This window comes from Pagrus pagrus (genome assembly GCF_965226575.1).
Source record: "Pagrus pagrus genome assembly, chromosome: 6".
NCBI classification, from domain to species: domain Eukaryota; kingdom Metazoa; phylum Chordata; class Actinopteri; order Spariformes; family Sparidae; genus Pagrus; species Pagrus pagrus.
The window spans coordinates 23,289,675-23,317,126 of NC_140190.1; the positions used below are offsets into that span (position 1 = coordinate 23,289,675).

The 27,452-nt window shown below is 41.7% G+C and overlaps 2 protein-coding genes across 5 annotated transcripts in view; one reads left to right on the forward strand and one right to left on the reverse strand.

The window, feature by feature from the left end:
* Window positions 1-22,249, forward strand: part of ano8b (anoctamin 8b) — a 47,753-nt gene extending 25,504 nt beyond the window's left edge. For 2 of the 4 annotated variants that reach the window (XM_084356178.1, XM_084356179.1), the window contains exons 3-20: window positions 465-597; window positions 6,602-6,740; window positions 6,862-6,958; window positions 7,210-7,326; window positions 7,484-7,611; window positions 7,717-7,878; window positions 7,956-8,108; window positions 9,234-9,360; window positions 9,538-9,593; window positions 9,703-9,777; window positions 9,943-10,077; window positions 13,377-13,624; window positions 13,949-14,108; window positions 14,235-14,639; window positions 15,685-15,876; window positions 16,074-16,205; window positions 17,804-17,914; window positions 18,366-22,249. In XM_084356178.1, coding sequence (XP_084212304.1) covers window positions 465-597; window positions 6,602-6,740; window positions 6,862-6,958; window positions 7,210-7,326; window positions 7,484-7,611; window positions 7,717-7,878; window positions 7,956-8,108; window positions 9,234-9,360; window positions 9,538-9,593; window positions 9,703-9,777; window positions 9,943-10,077; window positions 13,377-13,624; window positions 13,949-14,108; window positions 14,235-14,639; window positions 15,685-15,876; window positions 16,074-16,205; window positions 17,804-17,914; window positions 18,366-19,100 — 3,305 coding nt within the window. In that variant the 3' untranslated portion in view covers window positions 19,101-22,249. The remainder of the gene's footprint in view (window positions 1-464; window positions 598-6,601; window positions 6,741-6,861; window positions 6,959-7,209; window positions 7,327-7,483; window positions 7,612-7,716; window positions 7,879-7,955; window positions 8,109-9,233; window positions 9,361-9,537; window positions 9,594-9,702; window positions 9,778-9,942; window positions 10,078-13,376; window positions 13,625-13,948; window positions 14,109-14,234; window positions 14,640-15,684; window positions 15,877-16,073; window positions 16,206-17,803; window positions 17,915-18,365) is intronic. The other 2 variants (XM_084356180.1, XM_084356181.1) reach the window with 1 other exon arrangement.
* Window positions 22,250-22,821: 572 nt separating this feature from the next.
* On the reverse strand, window positions 22,822-26,807 carry dda1 (DET1 and DDB1 associated 1). The gene is made up of 5 exons (XM_084356184.1): window positions 26,440-26,807; window positions 25,747-25,827; window positions 25,222-25,273; window positions 24,948-25,009; window positions 22,822-24,809 (listed from the first exon to the last, which is right to left on the reverse strand). The coding sequence occupies exons 1-5, from the start codon at window positions 26,446-26,448 to the stop codon at window positions 24,705-24,707; spliced, it is 309 nt and encodes a 102-aa protein (XP_084212310.1). The 5' UTR covers window positions 26,449-26,807; the 3' UTR covers window positions 22,822-24,704.
* Between the last annotated feature and the right edge of the window lie 645 nt (window positions 26,808-27,452).

The following is a 27,452-nucleotide window of genomic DNA, read 5'->3' on the forward strand; positions in this document are numbered from 1 at the left end:
TGACATGCAGGCTCTGCAAACACAGTGAACCACCAATCACAATCATTCTTGATCAATTTATCTAACACATCTAGATCAAACCATCTGCAAAATCACCTCAATCATTTTATCATGATTAATTCTTTCCAAATGGAGCTTTTCAAATTATTTGGTGAATATTCTTGTAGTTCTCACATCACAACACACAACGACATTTTCCAATATCGTGCAGCCCTAATACAGATGAGGATCGTGACTTTTATGTTGATGATGCTACCTCACAAAGCTTTCCTTGTCGCAGCCTGAACCAGCTAAGAAAGCAGAGAAGAGTCATCCTCAAGTGTTTGTTAGTACGACATTTAACCTCCAGCTGCTGCTCAGCAATAAATAGCACAAGACTGTGGGAGTACGCTCGGCAGCTCCCGTGTACACTGATGCGTGGGTATGGTTGAAATGTATTTTCTATTTTTCATTTCCTGCCACAGACACTACAGATGACCACACGTTGCTATGGCTACTGAACCACATCCGGCTGGGAATCCCAGAGCTCATCATCCAAATCCGACATCATAAGCACACACGAGTCTACGCTTTCTTCGTCACCGCTACATATGAAAAGTAAGGACTCTCTGCTGAGGCAACGCATTTGTGCATGAGTGTATTTAGTCATTCATTTCATATGTGTTTTATCTTTATAGTTTAGTTGCAACTATTATCTTCAGCTATTGTCACGATTATTCGTTTTTTGATTAATAAATTTTTCTTCTTTTTTCAAATTATCTATAAAATCAGTCAGAAAAAAATTAAAAAGTTTCCCAGACAACTAGGTGCCATATTCACTGTCTTGTCTTGTTTTATCTGATCAACTGTCAGCAACACCAAACTCTTACACTGGGGAAGCTACAACATCTAAATGTTTGTCTTTTTACTTGATAAATGAATTAAAGGTCCAGTGTTTAGGACTGATTGGCATCTAGCAGTGAGGCTGCAGATTACAACCAATGAAATACCATTTGTCCCCTAAAAGCCCAAAAAACTGAAAGGTCCTCCCCAGGACCAGTGTTTGGTTTGTCCGCTCTGAGCTACTGTAGAAACATGTGTGTGCAACATGAATAGAAATGAAAGGCTCGTTTAAAAACACAAAGATTTTCAGTTTCAGGGGATTCAATACTGATGAAAACTTAATTGTGAATATTATATTCCTTTTCTGCACATAGAAAAGGAATATTTATGATTTAAATCAATAGTGAATTCATCAAAATTGTTGCCAGCAAATTTTCTGTCGACTGATTCATTGATAAATTACTTCATTTCTATTTTACAGTCAGCAGAGGTTGGCATGTACTTAGTTATTTTTTTAGTACAAATTGATGTTGATTACAACTATGTGATTTAATACAACAAAATGATATAGAATATGAAGTGAAGTTGAAAAATTGGTACATTAGCTTGGATTTGTATGCAACTAAAATTAAGCTTTCTAAATGTTTTGAATAATTAAATATGCTTAAGAGGAACGGGTTGACATCTTGGGAAGCATGAGTTATCTCTTTCTTGCCGATTTTAGATGAGTAAGTCGACACCACTCTCATGTCTGTACGGTAAATATGGAGCTACAGTCACTAGACGGTTAGCTTAGCTTAGCTTAGCATAGCATAAAGACTGGAAACGAAGGGAATCAGCTAGCCTGCCTCTTCCTTTCAACACCTCTGAATCCACCAGTGAAAATGTTATGTCTAGATTGTTTGATCCGTGGAAAAACTCCCAGTTGAGCTTCCAGCTTGTGCTTCGCTTTATGCTAAGCTAAGCTAACCTTCTCCTGACTGTCCTTTCATATTTAGTGTGCAGATTTGAGAATGGTATATATTACTCCTCTCATCTTACGCTTGGCAAAAAGTAAATATTTCCCAAAATGTTGAACTATTCCTTTAGATTGATTAAAATATTCCCAGACCAATAAAAATACTTTCTTTTGAAGGCTTTTGCTGAAACATATTCCAACCTTTTTGATGATTAAATGTAAAAACAGCCCTCTTTGTGATTTCATGACTTGTGACAGGTACAGTGGTGCTCTAACTGTAGCTGAGTGAATCAATCACGGTGACAGAATACAGGCATGAAGCTACAGCAGTAACTTTTCTCAACAGAGACAGAAAACGAACTGCCACATGAATAATAGACTATGTATCACTGCTTCTTTTAGTAGCTTGAAGTTTAGTTATTTTTAAATGCTACTACTGGAGTTAAGATGTTAAAGACAAAAATATCCGTGCTGTTCTGTGCCGGTGTAGAGTTGTACCTTCGTTTACTGTGATTTGATATTCAGCTGCAGCTATAGTAGGCACCATGGTTTAGCTCCTGCACAGTGAATCATTAGTGAAGCTGCCCTGATGCCTGCTCTGCTGCAGGTTATTTAAAGTTTCACAGAAGGTTAGGGTCAGGCTAAACAGCATGGATTGTATTTGCTCACACACAGTCTCTTGTTTTGAAAGAAAATCCCCAGGGGAACAAAGGATGAGCTCAGGGTCATTTTAATCTCAGCATTGACTTTGGTGTATAAATACTGAGAAATACAATCCGAGGGATGAGGGTGGCACTCGCTGTTCCATACTGCATTTCACCTCTTGATAAATGTTAAGCTCTCTCTGCTGACTGTGCATTCAACGGGTCTCTCGAAAAATACCCTGACAGTCTCAACCAAACCTTTTACCCATGAATGGAATGGGAATAGACAGATGGCCAGAAGGAAGGAAGAAAGAGAGGGACGGATGGAGACGGATGCAAAGAGAGGACATGAGCGGAAGAGAAGAGAGCAGGGAGGGTGATGTGGTAGGAGGATGGAGGGAGAGCTTTCTGAAAGTGTGCCAGCGGGTTTTAGATGAAAAATGGTCCAGGAAAATGATTGCTGTGTGACACGACGTGCACTCTCCTCTTTGTCTACACACACACACCTGCTTCTACATAGGTTGACCTACATTTCATGTGATAGAAAAGATAACCCAGAAAGTGTTTCATCCTCTGGAGCTCACCTTGAATCGTCATTCTCTTTGCACACTGAAGCAGGGAGAATTTCCTTTTCTGTACTTCTGTTAGATGTAGAACAGCAGATAAGAGCTCCAGGTGTGATGCTATGTTATGTAGACTTGTTTAGCTGAAATGACGTTGCTCTTTCTCTTACGTGTTTGTTTTGAAAGCGAGTGCTAGAAATTCTTGAATTCTTGGTTATGAGATCAGCATTAAAACAGCTTAGGCCACAGGTTCAGTCTGTGGTGTGTGTTATTTTCAGAAGGATCCATCTATTGAAAACTGTGATGTAATGTAACTAAGTACACTTACTCAAGTACTGTACTTAAGTACAATTGTGAGGTACTTCACTTGGTTATTTTCATTTTCTGCTACTTTCTATTTCCACTCCACGACATTTTGGAGGTCACTAGTTACCTTTCAAATTGCATGCTGCATCAGAGCTGATAGCACATTTTTAAATTAATTGATTTTATTGGTAATTAGATAAAAAAAATTAAAAAAACACCTGTTGAACATCAGATTCAATAGTCAGCCAGGCTGATAATCAGTGGACCCATACTATACAGTTTATATGTACATATACATTTAGATATTCACTTTTACTTGTACTTCTAAATGCTGCCAAAAAAAAAGGCAGGCAGAGGACACGGGAGGAGCAACTGCAGACACAGGAAATGCAGACAAACTGACACCAGGACAAAAACAGACAAACTAGCAAAGAATAATGGTACGTGTCCACAAGATCTGCTGTTTGACGAGAGGGCACACAATGTAAATCGGTCATTTAATCATTCAGTCATTAAAATTGGCTGCTTAGAACTTCCTGGAACCATCTGAAGTCTCCATGAACCACGTGACCATCTGCATTTTGAACTTCTGCTGTCGCGACTCTCTCTGGTGGACACATACCATCTGGGAAAAACACAGGCTTAAATACACAGGGACTGATTAACAATTAAAACACAGGTGAACAGGAAAACGGTGGGGAAAAGACAAAGACAGGAAGTGTAAAACAAAACATGAAGAGACCTTACAAAATAAAACAGGAAATTACTGAACCAAAAACCCGAACCATGACAACTTTTTACAACACTGTAGCAGAAAGAACAATTTTAGCAACGAACACTCAGTTTGACATGCAGTAATGTCCTCCTCCTCCCCCTCTCACGGCAGCTGACATACCATCCATTACTCATTCCTCAGCTCTGACTGGGCGATTTACAGTTTGCCATTCTGTTCTGCTGCGTTTCTACATTACGTCTGATGGATATTTGCTACATTAGCATAAACCTTGTGTGCTGTGTTTCCCTCAGCAGTATCATGCTCTTTTACAAGGTTAGCCCTGTCCACACATTCCCTTGGAGTGTGTCTCCAAATTAAGGCTGTTTGTATTTAGGGAGAGAGAGTGTAAAAGGTGATCAAGTTTTTGATTAAATAAGAAAAGGGGGAATCTCATTAAGATTCCTGGCAGCAGCAGGAGCCGCACACCTCTGAAGGGCCTTGCAGTTATTGGCTTGGATTACTAAACGGTTGGTTTAAACAGATACAGCCTTTCTTTTCGCAGGCAAGGACCTTTATTGTGACGGTGCTGCGCACTAAGCAGTATTCAGCGGTGATACAGAAGCTTACAACTCACATTTCTGCTGTAATCCATCATGGTGCTGAGCGGACTTCACTGTGCTGCTCCTCCAAGTGCCTGGAGCTGCATGATGGATGGATGTTACAGGCCCACCTATACTATGGTCCTGTGTGTGTGCGTGTGTGTGTGTGTGTACACTATATATATACACATGAGAGAGAGAGAGAGCGCGAGAGAGAGAGAGAGGTGAGCTGTCAGCCTGGAGGTAACAGAGGGTGTGGTGCTGCATTATTACTGCAATTGTAGTACAAAGCCGCCGGGAAGGGCAGAAGGAGAGGAGAAAAGGATGATGGGATGAAGGAGGAGGGGGTGAGAAGGAGACAAAGGGGACTGTGGGAGATAAAAGGATGAAGAGTGGATGGGAGGCAAGAGAGAAAGGAGGATGTACATAGAGGCGACAGGGTGGCTGGAGAGGAGGGGACATGGAGGAGGGGTTGATGGGAGATGAGATGATGAGGGAGAGTGATGAGGTTAAGGCGACAGAGGAGAGTTCAGATGACTTCAACACAGTGAAGGACAATTCATCTCTGTTAACTCTGCTGTTTGTTGTTGGTTTTCTTTATCCTGTGAAAAACTGGTCAAATACACAATGTAGTTTACAGTGGAGTGTTTTCAGCTCAGCTAAAATTGAGTTTTGTAGGAATGCGTTCACCTATGACAGTAGGACTGCAGCTCAATCAGTCAATCAATCAATCAAACTTCATTTATATAGCACCTTTCAAACAAATCAAAATGCAATTCAAAGTGCTTCACAAGTGACTGAAAAAACATGTTCTGTTAAGAAAACGAAAACGGGTTTAAAGACTAATGCACACCAAGTGCAAGAAAATGAAGAGTTGAAATAATAAAAGATTAAAAAACTAGCAATAAAATAAAAGATAAAAAAATAAATGATTGCATGTAGACATGGATTTAAAAAAGCTAATAAAGTAGGGTACAATGATAATAATACGGTTAAATGTCAATAACAATCTATACAACATATAGATAAAAAGAATATAGGGCCATGATAAAAACAAAATCAATTGAAATAAGTATCAAATTTAAAACCATAAAAAACTCACTGTTTTCATTATTCATGAATATTTTCAGGGGTGCTCAAACTTTCTTCCCTGGCTGACCAAAACTGAAAAAGCAAAGCAAACAAATATTTTATTGTTAAGATGGATCCCAGTTCATTGTTCACTCTGCTTACTCAGATTATGAAAAATGTTCAATAATTTGGAATCCTACATAATGAAGAAGGATCATTTACCTCACGTTAAAAAAAGCATAAACACTGATTTATATGGTTATAATATCTTTGCTGGAAATGCTTTTTTTACTAACATCTGGGTTGAAAACCAGACACCAGAAAACAAATCACATCATTATTTGTTTTTGTCATGTTTTTCGATGAAAATGAAATGCGAAATGCAAAATGTACCATTCCCACTTAAATCGTGACTCATATTGCAGTCCCAAGATCTGCAAAATATGATCCTTTTCGTATATCTTGCTGCCCTAAAAATGTCCAATAAAGCACAACGGGACAAATGCAAATTGCTTGTATTGTCCAACCAACAGTCCAAAGGCTAAAAAGAACGAATTCCCAATGTTTAAAATGGAGAAAAGCAGCAGCAAATCCTCACATTTGAGTTGGAGCTGGAGAATATTTGGCATTTTCACTTAACAAATGATAATAAACATTGACATGTCAGGTTTCAGGTCTCCAATTTTATTGAAAATTGACCATTTTGCACCAAAGCAAACAGTCATACTTCGTACTTAGAATAATCAGTTGTTGAAGAGGCAGCGGTACCAACCTCTCTACTGTCAGCAGCAACATGATGATCTGAATAATGAGTGATCTGATGCTCTCTTACTTAGTTACAGTGCCGTTACCACCGCTAACATATGAAGCTACCCAACACTATCAGAGGGCGGAGTTTATGGTCCGTCTTCATTGTCTTGCAGTTTGTTGCGAGGTGCTGAGGAGATGGGACTGAGGAAGGCGGTGAAGCCGGAGTTCGGCGGAGGAACCCGAAGCTTCTCCTGTGAGGAGGACTACATCTACGAGAACATTGAGAGCGAGCTGTGCTTCTTTACTTCACAGGTCGGTGTCAGCGTGGACACACACACACACACACACACACACACACACACATACACACAGAAGTGAATATGCTGTCGAGGCTTTACCTGAGTAGCCACCTCCTCCTTCTTGTTCCCTGCAGGAGAGGCAGAGCATCATTAAATACTGGATGGACAATCTACGTGCCAAACCTGGGGAGGTGCTCCATAATATCAACTTCCTGGAGGGCCAGCCGATCAGTGAGTTTATCACCTTTACCTTTATCAGGACTGTGTTTCTAGACCGTGTGTGATATCTGTCTTTATTAAAAAAGAGTGCAGCTCGTTGGCAGGCTTTGGAAGTAATCCCTCAGTTGCTTTGGGTATAAAATTATAAGACGCTGATGTAGATAGTTTTAGTTTTATCTTTATATTCTCTTCCTCTCTCCGTGTCTCCCTCTCTACCAAATTAAATGTACGGTAATTTCAACTTGCTTCATTATCCTCTGCAGTCCCGGAGCTGAGTGCGCGGGGTGTGATCCAGCAGGTTTTTCCTCTCCATGAGCAGAGGATCCTCAGTCAGCTGATGAAGTCCTGGGTTCAGGCTGTTTGTGAGAAGCAGCCCTTAGGTCAGCAGAACACGATACTTGACATACTTACTCACTATATGTACATAACATAACTTGTACAACCACAAGACATGAAAAATAGAGTACTTTTGACACAGTGTGAATCAACTTGCTCACAATAACTGTCGTGTTTTCCCCTTTAACTTGTCATTTACAGATGATATCTGTGACTACTTTGGGGTGAAGATCGCCATGTATTTTGCCTGGCTAGGATTTTACACCACCTCTATGTTATATCCTGCTGTGATTGGCTTTGTGCTGTGGATGCTCACCGAGTCAGATCAGGTGAGGAGGGAAGCTATCACAGCCTAAAACAGCTGGAAGCACCAGCTGAGAAATGATCATCGCCTGATCGCAGTCTGAAGCGTGTCTGTGCTCGTGTTGTTACAGACGAGCCGTGACATCTGCTGTGTGGTGTTTGCACTGTTCAACGTGGTGTGGGCCACTCTGTTTCTGGAGCGGTGGAAGAGGAGAGGGGCTGAGCTGGCGTACAAGTGGGGAACGCTGGACACGCCGTCTGAATCCCTGGAGGAGCCACGGCCTCAGTTCAGGGTGAGAGAAGCTCAAAATCTTAACATCTTGCCATCTTCTATTTCAGGCTCTTTCACACTTGTTCTGTCTCTCGGCAGGGAGTGAAGCGCTGCAGTCCCATCACAGGATGTGAGGAGTTCTACTATCCTCCGTGGCGGAGGCGTTTATTCAGGTGGTTGGTCAGCCTGCCCATCTGTATCCTCTGTCTTTGCTTTGTCTTCCTGGTCATGCTCATCTGCTTTGAGCTGCAGGTCAGTCAGTTGTCAATTAGCATCTGCTTTTTAAAAAAAATATTATTCAGTTTACTTGGAATCACGTAACAGCTGCACAGTCATCTTTTGTGAGAAAGCTTTAAAGAGATTGATCTTTTTAGCTGTTTAAAGAGTTATTTTAGGACATTGGGTGTCTTTCATTTGAAATGTATAAATATAGAGAAAAAAAATAATTAAACAAAAGATGGATGATTCAATAGCAGATGGAAAGTCGGGTAAAATTTCAAAGTTCGCAAAAAAACATTTCTGGAGCTTCACAGCAAAACACTATACACCATTCTTCTAAACAACTGAAGTAGATGGGGACTTGTTTTAAAACGTGGGCTTCTCCAGAAGACCAGAGATCACAAATTTACCTGACAAGAGGTTATTTACACTCTTTTGTGTAAGTGGGTGCACAAGCTTGACCACATGACAAAGATATAAATATCTTCTTTTAAAATCAATTTGGGATCACTGGGCTTCCAGAGTTTGGGATTACACCTGATGAGCTGTACGGAGCCATTTTATGTTTGTTTTTAGGATGCTTTAGATTTTAAAACAAGTCCCCAGCTACTTCAGTTGTGTAGAAAATGCTGCAACGCTGTTTTGCTCTGAAACTCCATTAATACTTTGGAGACTTCACAGACAGGTAAGTAGATAATGACTGCATTTTCATTTTTGGGTGAACTTGTCCTTTAAACCATTTCTGTGTAATTACTTTTCTAGCAGCCACACTCACTATTCCAAATAGGTGTTTTGTTTTAATATGTGTAGCTGTAAAATGCAAAAGCCCAAAAATGGAGTTTGTCCCAATTAGAAGTAGTTTTTATTCCTGATTAAATACATTATTATATATTAGTCTCTAATTCTGTATAAATCTTTTTGAGAGGCCTGAAACAAGTGGACAGACCTCTGAACAGGTGTGATAAAATACTGTATCTGCTCAGTCTCTAGCATCCAAACGCTTTCCATGAGGTTGAGCTTGATATTCTCCATCAGCATCTGTTTTGTAGGATACCTTCTCCTTGTGTGTTTGTCCAAGGGTGAACAAAACTGCTTACACACCCTGGATGTTGTTTTCTCTCGAGCGTGGAGTAAAAAGCTGCGGTTGTGTCTCTGCAGGAGTTTGTGATGGGGATCAAGGAGATGCCCCGGCTAGCTCGCTTCATCCCCAAAATCATGCTAGCTATCACTGTGACTGCATGTGACGAGGTGTACAGGAAAATTGCCTGCTGGCTCAATGACATGGGTGAGAGTCAAACGTCCAGATTTATCCAGACATATACATCCAGAGCAGATCGACTCTCATTAGAAGATAATTTTATTAAAGTCGATCCTTGTAAACTCTAATTAATAAAAAATTTCCAAGTGTTTTTGAGCGGTTCAGCAGGTATATTAACAGATGACTCATGTTGTTTTTCCACAGAAAACTATAGACTCCAGAGTGCCTATGAGAAAAATCTCATCATCAAAATGGTTCTTGTGAGTGGCTTTTCATTACATCATATTCAGACAGCCCATGTGATCCAGGAGATATTTTTAACAGTGTCCCTTTCTTCTTAATGACACCTGGCATGTCTTTGTCTTGCAGTTTCAGTTTGTAAATTCTTATCTCAGCCTTTTTTACATTGGATTCTACCTCAAAGACATGGAGCGGCTGAAAGAGGTAGGAAGCATCTCGATCGTTTCATCTGTCTCACATCAGCTTCACTCATTAATTTGGCTTGCTGTTGCAAACTCCCTTCCTGAAATCATTTGCTCCCTCTGCTTACATGAATTGATTTCTGTAACCACCCATCCTCACATCCACCCATGTGTCTGTCTGTGGAAGATGTTGGTGGTGTTGTCTCTGTTAAAGAGTCTGCAGCGGCAGGTCCGGGTCAATCTGATGCCTTACTTCATCTTCAAGATCCAGATGCTTGTCATCTCTGTTCCCTGGTGCTTCAGGGCTTTACCCAGGTCCAAAGTATGATCCCTGTTCATGCACGAGAGGATGAAGGTCCATTTCTGACCACTACCTCTGTGTTAACTCGCATGCTCTGTGATGAAAACGACATGTACTTGAACTACCAACCTGCTGTTTGATTGTATTTGTCTAGTGAGAACCCCGGCGTTCCTGTTTCATTTTTGAAGAAACATTGTTGACATCTATGTATTGTGTTGCAGAGATGTCTGCTGGAGTTAGCATGGTAACCAGGTAGTCATGGCCCGCCCTGTCTCGTAATACCACTTCGTACCACGAGAGGGGAAAGACTGATAGGCCCCGAAGTTTCAGCTGGTAGATATGTGCCAGCTGTTAGAGTAATACATTACCACAATAAACTCATAAGATGTTGAAAGATGAAATAATCTCACTCATAGTTTCCTTATTAAACAGAAAAATTCAACCGTTCACCGGCTGAATAAAATTTTCTGTCACCGAACTAAGATGAGCCTGCCTCATTAACTCATCGTAAAACACACTTCATTCAAACGAAACAGTCTTGGTTTGGTCGAAATAAATCTTCAATTCACCGAGTAAGATGAGAAGATTTCTCTGTGTTTTTGGAGCTGCTTCAAATTCTGGCCATATTCTTCTTTAAGGATTACATTACTTGATTCAAAACCCAAATTATCATTAGAAAATGTCATCACATCAAACATCATTCTTTTTTCTTGCTCCTATGAAACTATTCTTGGAGACACTTGGCAAAGATGTGGTGGAAAATTAAACTATCTGTCAGAAGAAAATGTTCAAATGATTGAGTGTTTTTTATTTAGACTGATTGAAACTCGCCACACCTCCCTCAGTCTTCATTCCACTTTACCACCTCACCTGCATATATAAGCATCACTTCTGGTAGTTGAGTGATTTTGCCATTATTTCTCTTCCATGTGCGGAGGCGATGTGGATTTTTTCACGCGCCTTTTCCTTGCGTGCAGTTTGTGTAAATTGCTTTTCCGATACCCCTCTCACCACCCATACCTCAATTTCTCACTCCGTCTGTCAGTTTCTGTTACGCTCTCAGCCGGAGTGCCACCTCATTGGGCTTGTCACAATCTGTGAGCATCACCTGACGTTATAGTTTTCTCATGTTTGATTACCGCCCGGAACATCGCAGCAGCTCCGAGAAAATTTGTCACAGTTTATTTACTTTTTTTGCCAAGAAAATAAATCCCCTCGCCGCTGCATTACAACGCAAGTGAAATAATGTTGAAACATAAAAGCAGACAGGATTTTTTTCTCAGTTGATTTTCATACTGCAGTGAAATGAATGGAAACCAGTAACTGTCCCAAAGGTATGAGAAACCTGGCTCAAACATGAAAAATCTCTGGCGTAGTCCTTTAAGTGTCTGAAATGAAAACCATCTGGTGTTGTCAGTCCGACTCTGCCAGTGTCTGACTCTGACGTATCTGTGCTGAGTGCTCCTGTAGGTACTGTAGCAGTGGGAGAGAACAGTAGCTCCTTTTCTCCATTTCGGAGGTCTCTCCTCATTCACTGAAAATAACATTCTGTCCTCGTCTTTGTCGGGAATTTATTGTGGCTTTGTGATTGCAGTCTGTGCTGTAGCTAGGAGCTATTTTATATCGTGCATCAGCATTATTTGACTTGGAAACAATTTCTTCTAGATTAAAGCCAATACCGGATAGTAAGCTTTGTGATGCTGCAGCTCTTAGTATGTATACCCTCTGGGTGTATATTAAAGGGCTGAAGACATGCTCACTGCTGGGCTGCTAAAGGATGATTCTAGTTTTGTTTCACCTTGGGTTCTGGTTTCATCGTTTTGGCCAACATTTCTATCAGTTTTGACAATATTTTGATTGCCTGAGTAATTGCTGAGATCTGGAATCAATCAATCAATCAATCAATCAATCAATCAATCAATCAATCAATCAATCAATCAATCAATCAAATTATATTTATATACTGTAGCACCTCAAACAAATTAAATGCAATTCAAAGTGCTTTGCAAGTAATTGATGAAATGTTAAAGGTGCCGTGTAGTTTGGAAAATAAATTCTCAGAAAATTCTGAAAGGTAATGTTTACAATATTAATAAGTTCATACTACAAATTCTTTGCATATTTCCATAACTGATAAACAAGCTGTTCTCAGAGGAAAATAAGTTCCCCGGAAACCTGTTTGAAGCTAGAAAGGTGGCAGGGATAATAATGTAACCTGTTTTTCAAGTTTTGCTATCACAGGAGTTTATTTAAAATGTGAAAGAAAGTCTGACTGCTGACATTACCTGCCCTGTCAGGCTTTACTATGATCTCACACTTTTGTAATTAACTCGTTGGATACCAGTCAATATTGGATATTATCAAATATTGCAATATTTGGCGTCATATGCAATTTTTTCCCATATCAAACAGCTCTTAGGGAATGAAGCCGGGCTGGTGGAAGTTACTGATGTAGCGGCATGCATGCACCACTATAACATACAGACAGAGGATTTGGTAGAAGAACGCGCAATCGCCAATTTTGCAATATTTCAGGTTTACAATGGGAGAAAGCGGCGAGTTAAGGGATCTGAATGAGACTACATGTTGTCTTTGGCGAAGGATGATAATATCGTCTATCCTGATATTTGAGAGGGACAACATCGTGATATAAAATTGTGGATATTGCCCAAGCCTATAGAGTACACTGTTGCTACAAATAGTAATGAAGGCCAAAACCATGAAATAGATTCAATTTGCAATAAACCTGAATTAGAGTTCAAGTTAAACTTTTTTTGAACTTCCTGTTATGTGTGATTTGCATTTGTTCAGCTGTGAGTATTACTGAGAGGTTCTGAGTGTCGCTGTTCATCAGTCATTCGCCTCAGTGCATCATATGTCATTGAAATATTGTGTCAATGATTTTAAAGGGCACGTCATCCACTGTAAATCACATTGTCCAGAAAACTGCAGCTGCACTGCTTCCTGTTGTTGCACTTCAGAAGACAACCCCATCAGGGACATTGTTTAATGTATAGGGAACTGTTCAGCAGCAGACTTTTGACTGATGTGATTTGCTCGTGGACACAGTCTGCATACATAATTGTTTTTTGATTGATTTGTTGCATTTGTTCCATGAGGGTGTGTCCTGCTGCTTTCTCAGCCTGTTATTACGTCCTCTCTTGTCTCCCGCCGGTCATCTCTCCATCCACCCATTTCTAACCTCTTGCATCCCAAGCTGTCTGCATTTTCGGGAGGGAAGTGTTTCTTTCAAATGTTCTGATTAGATGGACAGTATACTCACAGTATGCTGTGTGACTGTTTCCCTCTGTCCTTGTCAGATGCTGGCCACTCTGCTCATCATACGCCAGTTCCTTCAAAATGTGAAGGAGGTGCTGCAACCTTACCTGTATGAGCGCCACAAGCTGGGTGAGCTCACGCTGCGAGCTGTGTGGGACCTGCTGCTCTCAGTGCTGCTAAAATACGCCCGACTGGCAGCTGGAAAAGCCCAGGTGTCTCCCACCGACCACGCCATGCCAGGACCTGGACTGAGGGGCACCAGGCCCGGGCTGGGACCGTCGGACAGAAGGTCAAACTCATTATTTAAACTCTTATTCAGTAGGTACATAGAGTCAAAATAGCGTTTAAATGAATCCTACCACTGTGTGATGAAAAATGACATTCATGTGTTTACAGCAGCCACTCACACCACTGCTCAAAGTATTCCTCACTACAAACAGGCTCACTTTGGTTCAAATTAAACCCACCTTATCTGCACTTGCCACTGTCTGCTGCACGCCGCCACAGTTATGATTCATGCCAGTCGGACACTGAGGAAACGGCCAGAACACCACTGTGAGTGAGTAACACACACATTTGTCTGAAGTCTATCTGTCTGTTCAACTCCTCTCAGGGAGAAGAAGTGTTTGAACGGGGGATGCGGGGTGCCTGATGAGGAGGAGGGAGGTGAGAGGGACGAGGCTGACAGCGGGAGGTTCAGCGAGGGAGAGACGGAGGAGGAGAGTCTGATCGACTGCGGTTTGAAGCTGAGAAAAGTCAGCTTCATAGAGAAGGTAAAAGCTGTGTGATTGCATAAATGTATGATGTATTTTATTTGTTGATCATACATTAAAAAGGTGTGCAAATATAGTAACAGCAGTTTTATCATTATCATTGTGTTGTTTGGTGTCGTTGTTAAGGTGGACAGACGGCCAGCCTGCACCGGGCCCCCCATGGACAACAGTTTCCTGGAGGAGGGGAGCCCCACCATGGTTGAGAAAGGAATGGACCCTGCCTCTGTATTTGAAATGTGTGACGACGATGATGATAATGGCATCCATGACGTGAAGGAGCAGGGTGGGGGAGGGGCCGGCGGGGCTGAGGGAATCAATGCAGCTGCCGGTGCCGCTGCTGCCGCCGCCAGCGCTGTCCCGCTGCCTTCTGGCTCTGAGAGCAGCACGTCACTGCGACACAGACGACGGGGCAGGAGCGCAGAGAGACCTGAGCCCAAGACGAAAAGGGAATCGTGGATGGACCCTCCTGAGGAGAGAGAGAGCAACACGCTCACTCAGGCTGAGATGGAGAGCTGCATGCAGACTTATGCTGTAAGAAAGAATAAAGTTATTCTGTAAGCTCTGCACAGGGATGGCAGTTTTACATCCCACATGCCACAATCTGTTGAAGGGATTTGGGAAGCACAACCTCAAGCAAGAATGACGCAGATTGGAACAAGGAGGCTCCTACAGCTTTCCAAACAACACATCTTTGAGCTTGCAAAGCAATTAGCCACCTGGAGCATCTCTTTATTATATAGTGACAGGCAAAGATCTGCAGGATATGTGCGTTGTTGATTTATTTTTGCAGTTCTTAAACTTGTTAAACAAGCGTTGTCCATAATTAGCTACAACCTCCTCAGCATGCACACAAGATACATTGAAATCAAGCCACGACCTTGCACTGCTGTTAAAAAAAAAGTCCATGACTACAGCCGGTAAGGCAGGAGTAGAGTTTACCAGGAAGAGTTTGACACCAGAAGGCTGTTTTCACATTCATTGCTTAAAATGTGAATTTTCTCTGTGCTCACTGACAATATGGTTTTAAGGGGTGGTCCCATGAGCATGATCTGTGACATCACAAATAGTAATAACTAATAAAAGGTGTAAAAAAAGGAGACTGATCATCGCAATAGACAAAAAACAGAATTACTTTTTAAGATGCTCCATGAAGCTAAGATTGTGGAATATTCCCCTATAGATACACATAACATTAATTTACAGTTGGAAGATATTAGTTCCATTTAAAATATATAGAAAATAACTGTAAAATGTTGTATAATAGCGGGTAAACAACACTTGACTCATTCTCCTCATACTTAGGTCAGGTTTCATACATGTGGCAGAGAAGCACTGCAACATGAATCCAACAGAAAACCTCGGCCTTCACAGTTACATGACACCCCACAGGCGTCCCACAGATGTGATGTAAACATGTTTTGAAAGGCAATACACGACTATATGACAGTAAAACACAGCCAACAACGTCATTTGGTCTCAAGAAGGCTATTTTTGTCTTCAAGCTGCCATAGTAGCATTCAGCCTGTAGTTTCCTGCTAGAGCTGTGTTTTTTAATGCTCCACCTCGCCCCTCTCAGGACACCTTCCAGGACTACCAAGAGATGTTCGTCCAGTTTGGCTACGTGGTGCTCTTCTCCTCGGCCTTCCCTCTGGCGGCCATGTGCGCTCTCATCAACAACATCATTGAGATCCGCAGCGATGCCTTTAAGCTCTGCACCGGTCTGCAGAGACCCTTTGGAATCAGAGTGGAGAGCATCGGCCAGTGGCAGGTCAGAAATACACCTGTGAAAGTTAACACAGGCTCATGAGGTTTCACCAAAACACAGTGGGAATTAAGACAATTACAGTGATGTTGCCATGTGTGATAAACACTGGCTTCGTATCCATTTTGGAAGTTGACGGATCAGAACTAAGCTAAATTAAACAAAGTCGACAGCAAAGTGATTTCATTTTTTCTCCTTCACAGACTGCGATGGAAGCCATGGGCCTGATTGCCATCATCGTGAACTGTTACTTGATTGGTCAGTGCGGTCAGCTGCAGCGACTCTTCCCGTGGCTCAGCCCTGAGATGGCCATCATCTCCATCGTCATCCTCGAGGTACCACAGCGTGTTTCAGCTAGTGCCGCTGGAGTGCTTAGAGCAGTGCTTTTTCAAACTTTTTCTCAGGGCAGCAGCAGTTTGTGATCGGGCACAAACTGTATGCTAATCAGAAAATGTGCCAGGTAGTTAGGCTGCAAAAAGGTTTACTACTGAGTGATTGTTTTTTACCTGCAGAGACTATTCAGTATGTTGATGTAGGTGTCTAACTCACACAGAACACCCTCCATAATGCATATTGGGTATGACTTAAGTATTTAATTATGGTGCAGTAAAACAACTGGGAAATCATCACAGAGTAGGGCTGGGAGGTATGGCCTTAAAATAATATACCAATATTTTAAGGCTTTATCATGATACACAATAAATATCTCGAAATCTCCTCAAGAGCACTTCATAAAATATGCTATGGTCGACAAAATCACAATATTTTTGACCAAATACCAACTCAATATTGCGACAATAATGGAGTGATGACAATTGATAATAGACAAAATATTAGCACAATAAGAGTTTTGATACATAATCATCAGTAATGTGGATATGATGACTAAGTGGATAAAGACAAGTATGAGAGCAAGTAGAACAGTCTGGTACGACAACTGTAATGCAGCCTTTAAAACCAAGACATGACGAGAGTGAGATGATATACATTCTCATATCGCAAAGAAAATATATCAATATACTGTCAAAGAGGTACTTGTTTTGCAAGAATATCTAACTATTAAAAATACTTAATTAATTAATTTTGTATTGAAAGAACGAGAAAGTAATGGCAAAGTATGTGTATGTATGTATTTCAACAAATGAAAATAAGAAAAACATAGTTTCTTAAACTAAATAGTTAAACTTAACCTTTTTAACAACCTTCATAGCCAATGATGCATCGATTTCAGAGTTTACGAGGTGCACCTCAATGCATCATTAAACCCTGAAGTCCCTGTGTGTGTGTGTGAGTGTGTGTGAGTGTGTCAAACTCCAACACAGCCTGCAAAAGAGAGAGACAGCTCACCCCGAAATGACACCGAAATGTGGCAGAGACTCTTAGCATAGATTTTTATTAGATGACAACTTTGGTACAAATATTTACCCACCTGTGGCAGACAGCCTTCTGAGATTTACATTTAAATTTTGACCCTACAAGTACATAATCAAATTGAGCAGACAACGCCTCAGACATGCATATATCACATGTATTATAAAAAGTGTCTCACAACAATAATGTCTTATCCTAGGTGACTGAAAGAAGCATGATACAGTATAAATGCTCTCTATAAAGTGAGTTTCCTGGGTTTCCAACAAGCTAATCGTTGCATGACCAGATGAATTGAAGTTCTCTTCATGTTTCTCCTCTTACTTGTAACGTACTTTGCTCTGCACTCTGTCACTGCCTAAATTTGGAACAAGGTAAACAGCCTGCAGCTCTGTCTTGGCCTGATAAAGAAGTCATGCCTATCAGGAGGAGAATTTCACAGCCCAGATGATGTTGTGCAAGAATTAGTTCAAGTAACATGCCCTCAAAGAATATTCGCAAGGATTGTGCCCTAAACCGGATTGTGCTTTCATGTAATTCTTTTTTTGTTTGTTTGTCCCTGCAGCACTTTGCCATCCTCCTGAAGTACGTCATCCATGTGGCCATACCTGACATTCCTACATGGGTCCGAGAGGAGATGGCTAAACTGGATTATCAGCGCAGGGAGGCCTTTAAGGTGAATGAATTTAAAATGATGAGACAGCACAAGACATTTTATGTCTCGTTGAAAAGTTGCAGGAGACGGTCAAGTCAAGAATTTTTCAGGCCCTTTGAACAAGCTCTGAAAAGGCTTCCTCCTTATGTGCAGAGTGCTGTAATACAATAAAGATCTGTAGCTGTAGCCACCACAGGAGCCAAAGTTTCTGCTGCAAAAATGCTGTACTGCAGCACTGCAGCTTTCTTTTTGGAGATAATTTGCTTGTTTTAAACTTCTTGTGATATTTTAGCAACTGTACTTCTGAGGAAAACAATTTGTATAACATAGGCTGTAGTGGCCCCTGCAGTACTAACTCAGGACTCCTAGCAAGGCGTTTGTTCGATGGGTATCACTGCAGTATTGTAGTGGTTAGCTGGCATAGTGCTGATTCTAGTAAATACATTGTGGGACTGTTTCCCTTCCTCTGCAGAAGCACGAGCGTCAGGCGCAGCAGCATTACCAGCAGCTGCAGAGGAGGAAGAGGGAGGAGGAGGAGAGGCAGAGGCAGGCGGAGCACATGGCCCGCAGGGAAAGGGAGCGGGACGAGAGCAAAGGTGACTCCTCTGGGGATCACCACCACGACAAAAGTCACGGCAGCAAATCACGTCCCGGGAGTGGAGGCGGCAGCGGGTCGGACAAGCCCAAGAGGCCCAGCTCTCTGTTAGCCAACAATAACGTGATGAAGCTGAAACAGATCATCCCACTGCAGAGTAAGTTCTCCTCCAGTGGTGCCCGCTCCCCTCAGTCACCCACTGGGAATGAGCCAAAGCTGCCCGGTTTCCTGAGCTTCAAATTCCTCAAGTCACCTGAGAATAAGAAGGAAGGTGTGGCTTCTGCGGCCGCCACCTCGACAAGTAACGCCACAGCGACAGCATCATCATCATCATCGTCATCATCAGGTAGCAGCTCTCAGGAGCGTTCTCAGTCACCCAGCAAAGCCTTCAACCCTGGGAAACTGTTTAATTTTGGGAAATCTGACGGGGGGACATGTGTGAACGGGGCTCCGCTGCCCAGATCAGGGGAAGGATCATCCTCGCAGGCGTCAGAAAGACAAGCATCCAGGTCTGACTTGAACGGCGTCCCAGATGAGATCCCCTCGCCTGGAGGGGAAGGGTCAGAGAACGGACATTCAACAGACTTGGACCCGGCTGGCTCTAAAGTCTAGTAGCTCCGAGGGGAACGAATAGTCGTTGGTTACATCTCAACTGAAGAAGTGATGTGTTTACTGTGAGGAACGGCCTGACCTGCCTTCTGTGTCGTCACAGGCTCTGTGCAGAGGTACTTGAAGCAGAGAGAGGAAAAGGTGAAACTGATGAGAGATGACTTCTTGTTTGGTTTTTTGGCTGAGAGACAAAAAAAACAGGCTTTAGAAGAAAGACATAAGCCCTCCTATCATGATGAATAAACACACACACACACGCACACGCACACACATACACACGCACACACACCCCTTACACACACAAACATAAAAATCCTTCCTTGTCTGCAATACATAAAGAAATGCATGAGCTGCGTTTCTAATATTTTTAAGCCTTTAAAGCAGAGAGCTGTGTTTCTTGATTTCTTCTAGTCATAAATTGTAAGCATCTCCCAGTCGGACAAAAGAGCCTGTTGTGGAGGACAAAGATTAAAAAACGTATACAGTGGTATGAAAGGATCACAGATTGTACGTCAAATAAGAGTGATTTTAGCTGTCACAACACAAGTGATCATTAGATATCGTCTCATTTTGAACTGTGAGGAATTTGTGGGCCCTTGACTTTTATATCGAAGTGGAAAAATGGAAAAGCAATATCAATCAGTGTTTTAATAATTCTTATCGATTATCACAGAAAACCCTCCCTTAATAAGCATCCCTGATGTGTCACCAGCTTTATTTTCAAAGCAGAGGTGGTGTCCGAGCTTTGTACACTTCTTCCCATCCTGTGACAGGAGCAGATTTGTTTGAAAAGGAAGGAAAGACTTGAGTGAGTCGAGCTGTCACATACCAGTATTTTCCCCAAGAGAGCAAGAGGAAGAGAAAAACGTGAAAAAAAACCGCAGAGGTAGACGAAGGTGATTTTGAGAAAATGGAGCATGGAAGCCTGTTGCGTGCTGTTCTCCGTCCAAGCCCGTAGAGCGCCTTGTAAACACAGATGGTAGTCCATTCCACACAATCTAACCAGACTTGGCAAACGAGCGCAGAGTTAAAGAAGTAACATTTGCACTAAAACCCCTACGCCCTGCATAGAACCGCCTCTCCCTCTGCAGGAGAGGACCGACACCAGCCTGCCTCACAACATTATGCAAAAGCTGGATCGTTTTTGATTTCCTTCCCTCACACAGTACATGCTATCTACTCGCTGTCCCTGCTCCCTAAATATTCAGATTTTTTTTACAATAGCTGCTCCAATTTACGTTGAGCTCTGTATCTTTTTTATACGCACCATTTGCTGCATTGCTTTACTTGCAGCACTGATGATGGGAATTTTACTTTTTTAACCAAAGCGGTATTTTTCGGATTATACTGTTCACCCGAGATGTATGTACTGTATGTTCTGTTAACATCAACACGGTTTATGATACACGTCCTTGAGTGCAGTAAACATGCCCATCACCTACCATAAAACGGTATTTCACTTCTGCGAGGTCTCCAGGAGGTGGTGCCAGAGCATATCCGCGTTGCAAACTGATTCACTATGGACTTCTTTAGTCGTCAGCGTACAGCAGGGGTGTCAGGCTGGAGCTTAAGAGCACTTTGTGAGAAATATGTATTGACATCAGATGAGGTACACGCTGAGAAAAAGTTCCTGAGTGCCATCACACAGTAGGCCGAGAGACTGAAACATTAACTATGCATTTTCACGTCGTCACCTCTGGCATGGTTATTTGCAATAACACTGAGCTGTGGGAGAGTTACATGTAAGCACCTGCCCTACTGCACCATCCCCAACCAGACTCTATGCATCTTTCCTTTGTGAGCCCTCAACTGTCACAGTCAGCTCTCGGCTCCCTCCTCTCTCATATTCAATGTGAGAGCCGGCTCAAACTAATAACAATAATCTCATCCATCTTCTGCTTTGTGGTTACAGAGTTTGTCCAGGAAATGATGACATGGCTTGAAAGCCATTTAGTGTGTCTGTAACAACTTTACAATAAGTGTAGTCCACCGTTAAGTCACACGCCAGAAGAAAATACAAAAATGTACTTCCTGCTGACGGGCGAAAAAAGATCTAACTGACATTAAATGCAATAAGGAAATAGACAGGAGGTCAATTTGTGTGGTCACAGAATCATTTTATTGTCAATCTGCAGTTTGTTCTTTTTATATTTGGAGGGTAATGTTCATCATAAATGAAAAATGACAAGTGCAAGGAAGAGAGAAATGTAATATGTGTCAGTCTGGAGGATAGAGATCAGGGTGGGAAGTGTAGCTGAGCACAGTCTCATCAAAACCTTTGTTCTTGCAGCATTTGGATTTCAGGGATGATGCAATAGAGTCCATATTTCATCATTTGAAAGTCTGTGAAAGTTTGTGTGAAAATAAGAAGCCAGTTTTGAGGGCGGAGGTGACCCAAGTGAGAGGCGGTGATAAGGGCATTTGCATCACAGTGGAGTTTAGGTCATGCCTACGTATATGTAGTTCCTCCTTTTTCAGGGAAAACTCACAGTAGAACTTCTTGTAATAGAAATTGATAGCATTAACCAACTCATCACTTCTTTCATCCTTGCACTCTTGGCAGCAGCATCAAATTCTGCATGTGGTTTTTTTGGAGGTCTTTAAATAAGCATTGATAACAGATCTTGGACAGTTTTTTGGGGTATCACTGAAAGCTTCATCAAGAGGCATCCCATGCCAGAAACAGCACCATCACTGTTTTCTCGGGCCAAGCACAGGCGTCCCTCGCATGAGGACAGCAGCTCAGACAGCCAAGACTCATCAGCCGTCTGTACTATCAAAGCAACAGCGGTTCTTTTAAGGATTTGGGCTTATTCTCGACTTTACAAGCACCGTCAGTCTAATGTGAAACCAGTAGGGAAGGACTGAATTTAGTAAATGTTCTGTCTTCTGGATTTTAAGAATGGATTTGAACAGGTGAGATTCTCACCACAGCTACATTAAAATTTGACTCTAACCTCAGAGTTTTAGATAAGACATCTTCATGGAAGCCTCACTTACTGAACATCATATGCTCTTCCAATGTACCACTGTACAAAAAAAAGATCTTTTAAAGAGAAATACTGGGAAATGGGATTATTTATTTCTTTTAATTTATTTTGTCATATTTTTGTAAGACCTGAAAAATAGTTAATAAAACTATTTCAAATGCATTTCATGTGTTGTGACAAACTTGTTTCTAAGAAATCATGACAATCATAACATTTTTTCCTCACAAATGTTTATTTCAGTTGCGGGAATCAGAGTCTCCTTAAAGGGTAACTTCACCAGTTTTACACATGAAAGGTGCAATATATACCAATTATCAACAGAATGTAAAGAAAAAACAATTCTGACCTTATGTTAAAGACATCTATTGAAAAGATATCCACTGAAGTTAGCATGCTAACCAGCTAGCCCCAGGCCTGAAAACCAGCAGTCCAAAGCTCCTCTGTTAGCAATGCAAACACCAACAGTTGCCTGGTTGTCTGGCTAGCTGCACGGCTAACTGAGCTAACAAGCTAACAGTAGCTACAGTCAAGAGGCAATTTATTGGATTATGTGTAGCTTCTTCTGTAGCTTTAAAGTTTTTGACTCTAAACTACTTTTTCCACATGTAGTCTGTACTGTATGCAGGAGTGCTCCACAAGACCTGTAAACACACTATAATGGGTAAAATTGGTGAAGTTTCCCTTTAAATCAAGGACTTATAACAATCTATTCAAAGCACCACATGACGAATACCCAGTTTCAATCCAGTTTTATTTCAGCAAAGCTAAAAAGAACATATCTGACCTAACACACATGAGATGGGGCAAGGCTTAGGGTGTTGTAGAACAGTCTATCTGAGCAGAAGCATAACGTGGTTTTACACTTCAGAAACAGACGGTATGTACACTGTAGGTAGGGAGATGACTGATCACACTGTCAACCCACACTGCAGCATCGACTGAAAAACAGGAAGGACAGGAGGCTTCGATGCGACTCTGCTGGGCAGTGATAAGAACATTTAAAAGAAAAAAGATGAAGCTTTATTCAGTGTTGTACAGTATGGGACACCAATACAAACTGAATCTCAGGAACAAGGCAGGATGGCGACTGCACTCTGCTGTGCATGCTTATTGTGCATTCTATGGCTGAAAATATAACTCCTCTTTAAACACACCCCCAGCTCTCAGACAGAAAACATCCAGGGTTGTCACAAAGACAGAGCAAAAGGGACAGCACTGAGCCGGGGGGTTAGAAGAGGGTCCAAACCATGATGACATTTTGTAAGGCCTATAGGCTAATACCTTCCACAGTCACACAAGATAACACCGCAACTCCAACACCCCTTATGTTTTATTACTGCTCCAGGAGTACCCAGCCATCAACATGCAAGGCGTGGCAACATTCACTGGACACAGGGGTTCCTTACTTTCACAAGGGTCATTTTCTATCATATCCATGGGCATGTATTATTTTACAAAAAAGGCAGACACAAAGATACTCCATTGGATAAACGAATTGTGGTACTGGCAATTATTTACACACATCTTAATGTATTCTTTTTCCCTTTTCCAGACATTCCTATACAGAGTTTTCTTCACTATCTGTGCCGTTACTTTGTTGTGCAACAGAAAATCTGATGTTACAATTTACTTCTTATTCTTTTAAATCCTTGAATGGGATTACAGCTAAAACTCAGAGAAAAACGCCATTTTTACTAGAATCCATTAGCCAGAAGGTGGTGCTAGATGTAAAAATATTTCTCAGAAACACCAACACAACATTTATCCTACGAGCACAAGTCCCAGAATAGAATGAAGATATGCATATTCACCATAAACACACATCTAAGGGAGATTCTGGAAGAGTTGCTCCTACTTTGTGCTGTTCTTCACAGTGCAGTCTTGGTTCTGTTGATTCAAACAGTGGGGAGAAATGTCGCAGTGCCCCCATGTGGTTGCAGAGTGGGCAGTGAAACTGAGAGGGTGGGCACTGTGGCTGGCAGGAAGCTCATTGCCATACATAAACAATAATAGTTATAATAAAATTAAAACAGTAACAAAATGTCGTCTTTGCACAAATCAGGACAGTCTCTCCAGGTGACTGAAGGCTACACAAGTAATGTACCAGTTATGAGACTGTTTTTAAGGGTAGTGTCTGACTTCATCTGTCAAGTCCATCTCTGATCTTGAATCTAATCTGACACTTTTTCGACCATTCACTCACCTCACACATACGGTACAGCACAATACACACTCACAGCTCAGCATGCATACAAACATTTACACGTCTACTGACTCACACAGGGAATAGCCAACATAAATAAAAAGAAACACCAGTATAAAGTTCTCTCCTGACAACAACTCTGTTCAGTCAGTGACAAAGAGTCACGTTGAGATCTTTTCTGGTGACATCATTTTCACGCTCTTCTTTACACCACATTATAAATGGCTGCTTCTCTATGGTAAGTTCTCAATTTCATGCCATTAAAGTCATCTTGCTCTGCCACAGCGCAGAATGACCATGAGCCTTTGTTCAGTCAGGATTATTCTCTGGTGTGTTTGTTGTTCGTTTACACTGGCTATACCCAGTATACACAAACACTCACACACTCTTTCACGCACAAATAAACACACACTCTTATGAGTCCTCATTCATCTCTTGGCTGTCTGTCCTGGCAATCTTCCTCGGGGGTGCTGGGCTGTCACCCTCACCTTGTTCCTGTTCCCTTTTCTTTGCTGCGTTCTGTGTGACACAAAGGATTATACAGCAGTCAGTAAAACCACACAGTTTTACAATCCGGCTGCCAGAGACTCAGAAAATTACCGTCAATGAATGAATTCAGGTTTAGGAATTTAACCTGAAAGACCTGGACATGCTCACCTTTTTGTCCCACTGCTGATGGAGGTAACGCAGGAGGATGTTGGTTTTCTCTGTTACAATAACTGTGGGGTAAACACAGTCAGCATATTACTGACAGCAAAATGGTGTCATTTTATTCTTGGTTGACAAGCATTCAGTGAAAACACGTCAATGATAAACTACGACAACAATAATTTCTTACACTTGTGTATAATTTATATACATTTTTAAGTGAAAGACTTTTTTCTCCCCTCAGTTTTGACCTTGAGCTCTACAGTGTAGGTTTGGTACGTACTCTGTTCAGAGGGGTATTCACGTGTTGGGAGGTAGACAGAGGGCCTCCGATTCTGTAAGACAGGACAGAAAGAGGTCAGAAATTACAGATAAGCATTCTTATTATACATTGTTGCATATCATTAACATAAAATGGCAACAGACAACTGGATCTTATCAGTTTTCCTCAGTCACAAATAACAGCACAGGACAAAAACTGGATTCATTCAATCATTTAGTCTAGAATAGAAATGTATCGCCAGTTAACCTTCCTTTTCCCAGGTGACCATATGCCTGGTGGCAGACAATACTGTATAGTGATCGGGAAGTTTATAGGGAATCAATGTAAAGGCAGATGGTTTCATTATTCTATAACCATTACATTGTGCATTCAACATTTACTTCATAATGATACGTTGAAGCAGAAGTTTTGTTTCTATACGACTTGTTTTGTGTATGAGCAAATATTTTAGACAACTGATACATTGCAGATAAATCTTTATTAGGCATTATAATGAGGTGATAAATATCATCATAGAGGACTTACAGATGCTTTACAAACAGAGTCTGCATGAAACCTGCTGAAGTTGCTCTTATTGTAGACAGGAAGTCCTTTCAAGAAATCAGCCTGTGGGAAGAGAGTGAGGTGATGATTATAAGCCATAGAAAGCTCGGGTTAAGTGCATGTATTTCCTTTCATCCTGCATTTCATCTGACCCCAACACAGCAAGCCCCAAGATATCTTTCCATCTATTTTAAGCAAGCAGACTTATTCACCTGTGGCATTTCATAGCTCCTAATTACCAACTGGTAACAGTGTACGTGTGAAGGGTTATCAAGTACAGGTGTTAGACAGGTGGATGGCGGCGAAAAGCACCGATGAGGAGTCTCTGCAAAGGATACCAGTCACTGAGTCAGTGCTGGGCGTTCCCTCATCTCAACAACCCATGCACGCTAACGGGCCTGCTGCTCTCTCTGTAACCTCCCACCTGCAGGCGATGATATCAGATAGTGTACAGCAGAGTGTACAGCAAGTGGTTTCAAATGAGCAAGTCAGAGCTGAGCAGCTCAGAGCACTAAACGATGCCGGCTTGGCCTCGGTGAATGAATGCCAACAAGAGAAGCAGGTGTGGCTAGCAGCTATCTGTTACCCACAGTTAGCTAGCTCGGTATTACCATATGCCCTCTGACAACTGTAAAGCAGCTACCGTTACAAGTCCAGGTCATGTGGGATAATTACCTTCTCCATGATAATGCTAGGAATTTCCAACGTCGCCACGCCGACTTGTGGACTGAGCTTGCCGTCTGTTGTGCTGCTAGTGATGGCAGGCAGTGTGAGTATGTTACGACTAGCCGCGCTAGCTTGGTGGCTACTTATCCGAGACAGCGGTCTTTTTCGTGTCTTCTTGGCACGGAAAACAACGACCTTCACACACAAGTCGTTGTTTTCATCCTAGATCCAAGTGTCCATGAAAAAACGATACTACATTAAGAAAAAACAATCCAATTTGTCATTGCACGAGTTAGCAAGGCTAGTTACACAGGAATTCTTCAGCTAGCATGATGGCTCGATGGTAGCGACGCTCCTTTGGCCACGCCCCCCAACAGCGCCCATTGGCCGAGCCGCACTCCCACGTGTTAGAAGCTTGGTCTGACAGCCAATCAGTAGACATAACATGTCTTAACCCCTCCCTAAAACATTGGCTCTGCACTGTGGCTCTCCCACATGATGAGCCTGATTATAAGAAACATCCCCATCTACTGACACAACAGGCAGAGAAGCATTCAGTGCTAATGCTTCCTGTATGAACTGATATTTAACTGTACACTCATCAGAAAGTTAACAGGGCTTTTTCTAGTCTAAGTTTGTTTGTCAGCTATAAAATAACCTATGATGGATGAAATGTAATTTATCTCAGGAGTATATCAAACTAGGATATACAAATATTAGATTATATTATTCTGTTCTGTCAAAACTGGAGTTGAATCCAATTTTTGGTATCTTTAAGTAAGTAATGACATCTCCTGTATTTTAATTGATCTTAAAGGTCATCTGGTGAGTTGGCCACATTAAGACATGTTTCATCTTAAAATGAGTGTGGGACATCTTGTGAGGGAGCATGACAGTCAAAAACTAAACTTTATTTATATAGCACATTTAAAAGCAGAGTTTACAAAGCGCTTTGACAAACAAGCAAAAGCAGGAAACTCAGGAAGACAATATTACAGAATAAACACTCAACAGTCGAGCCA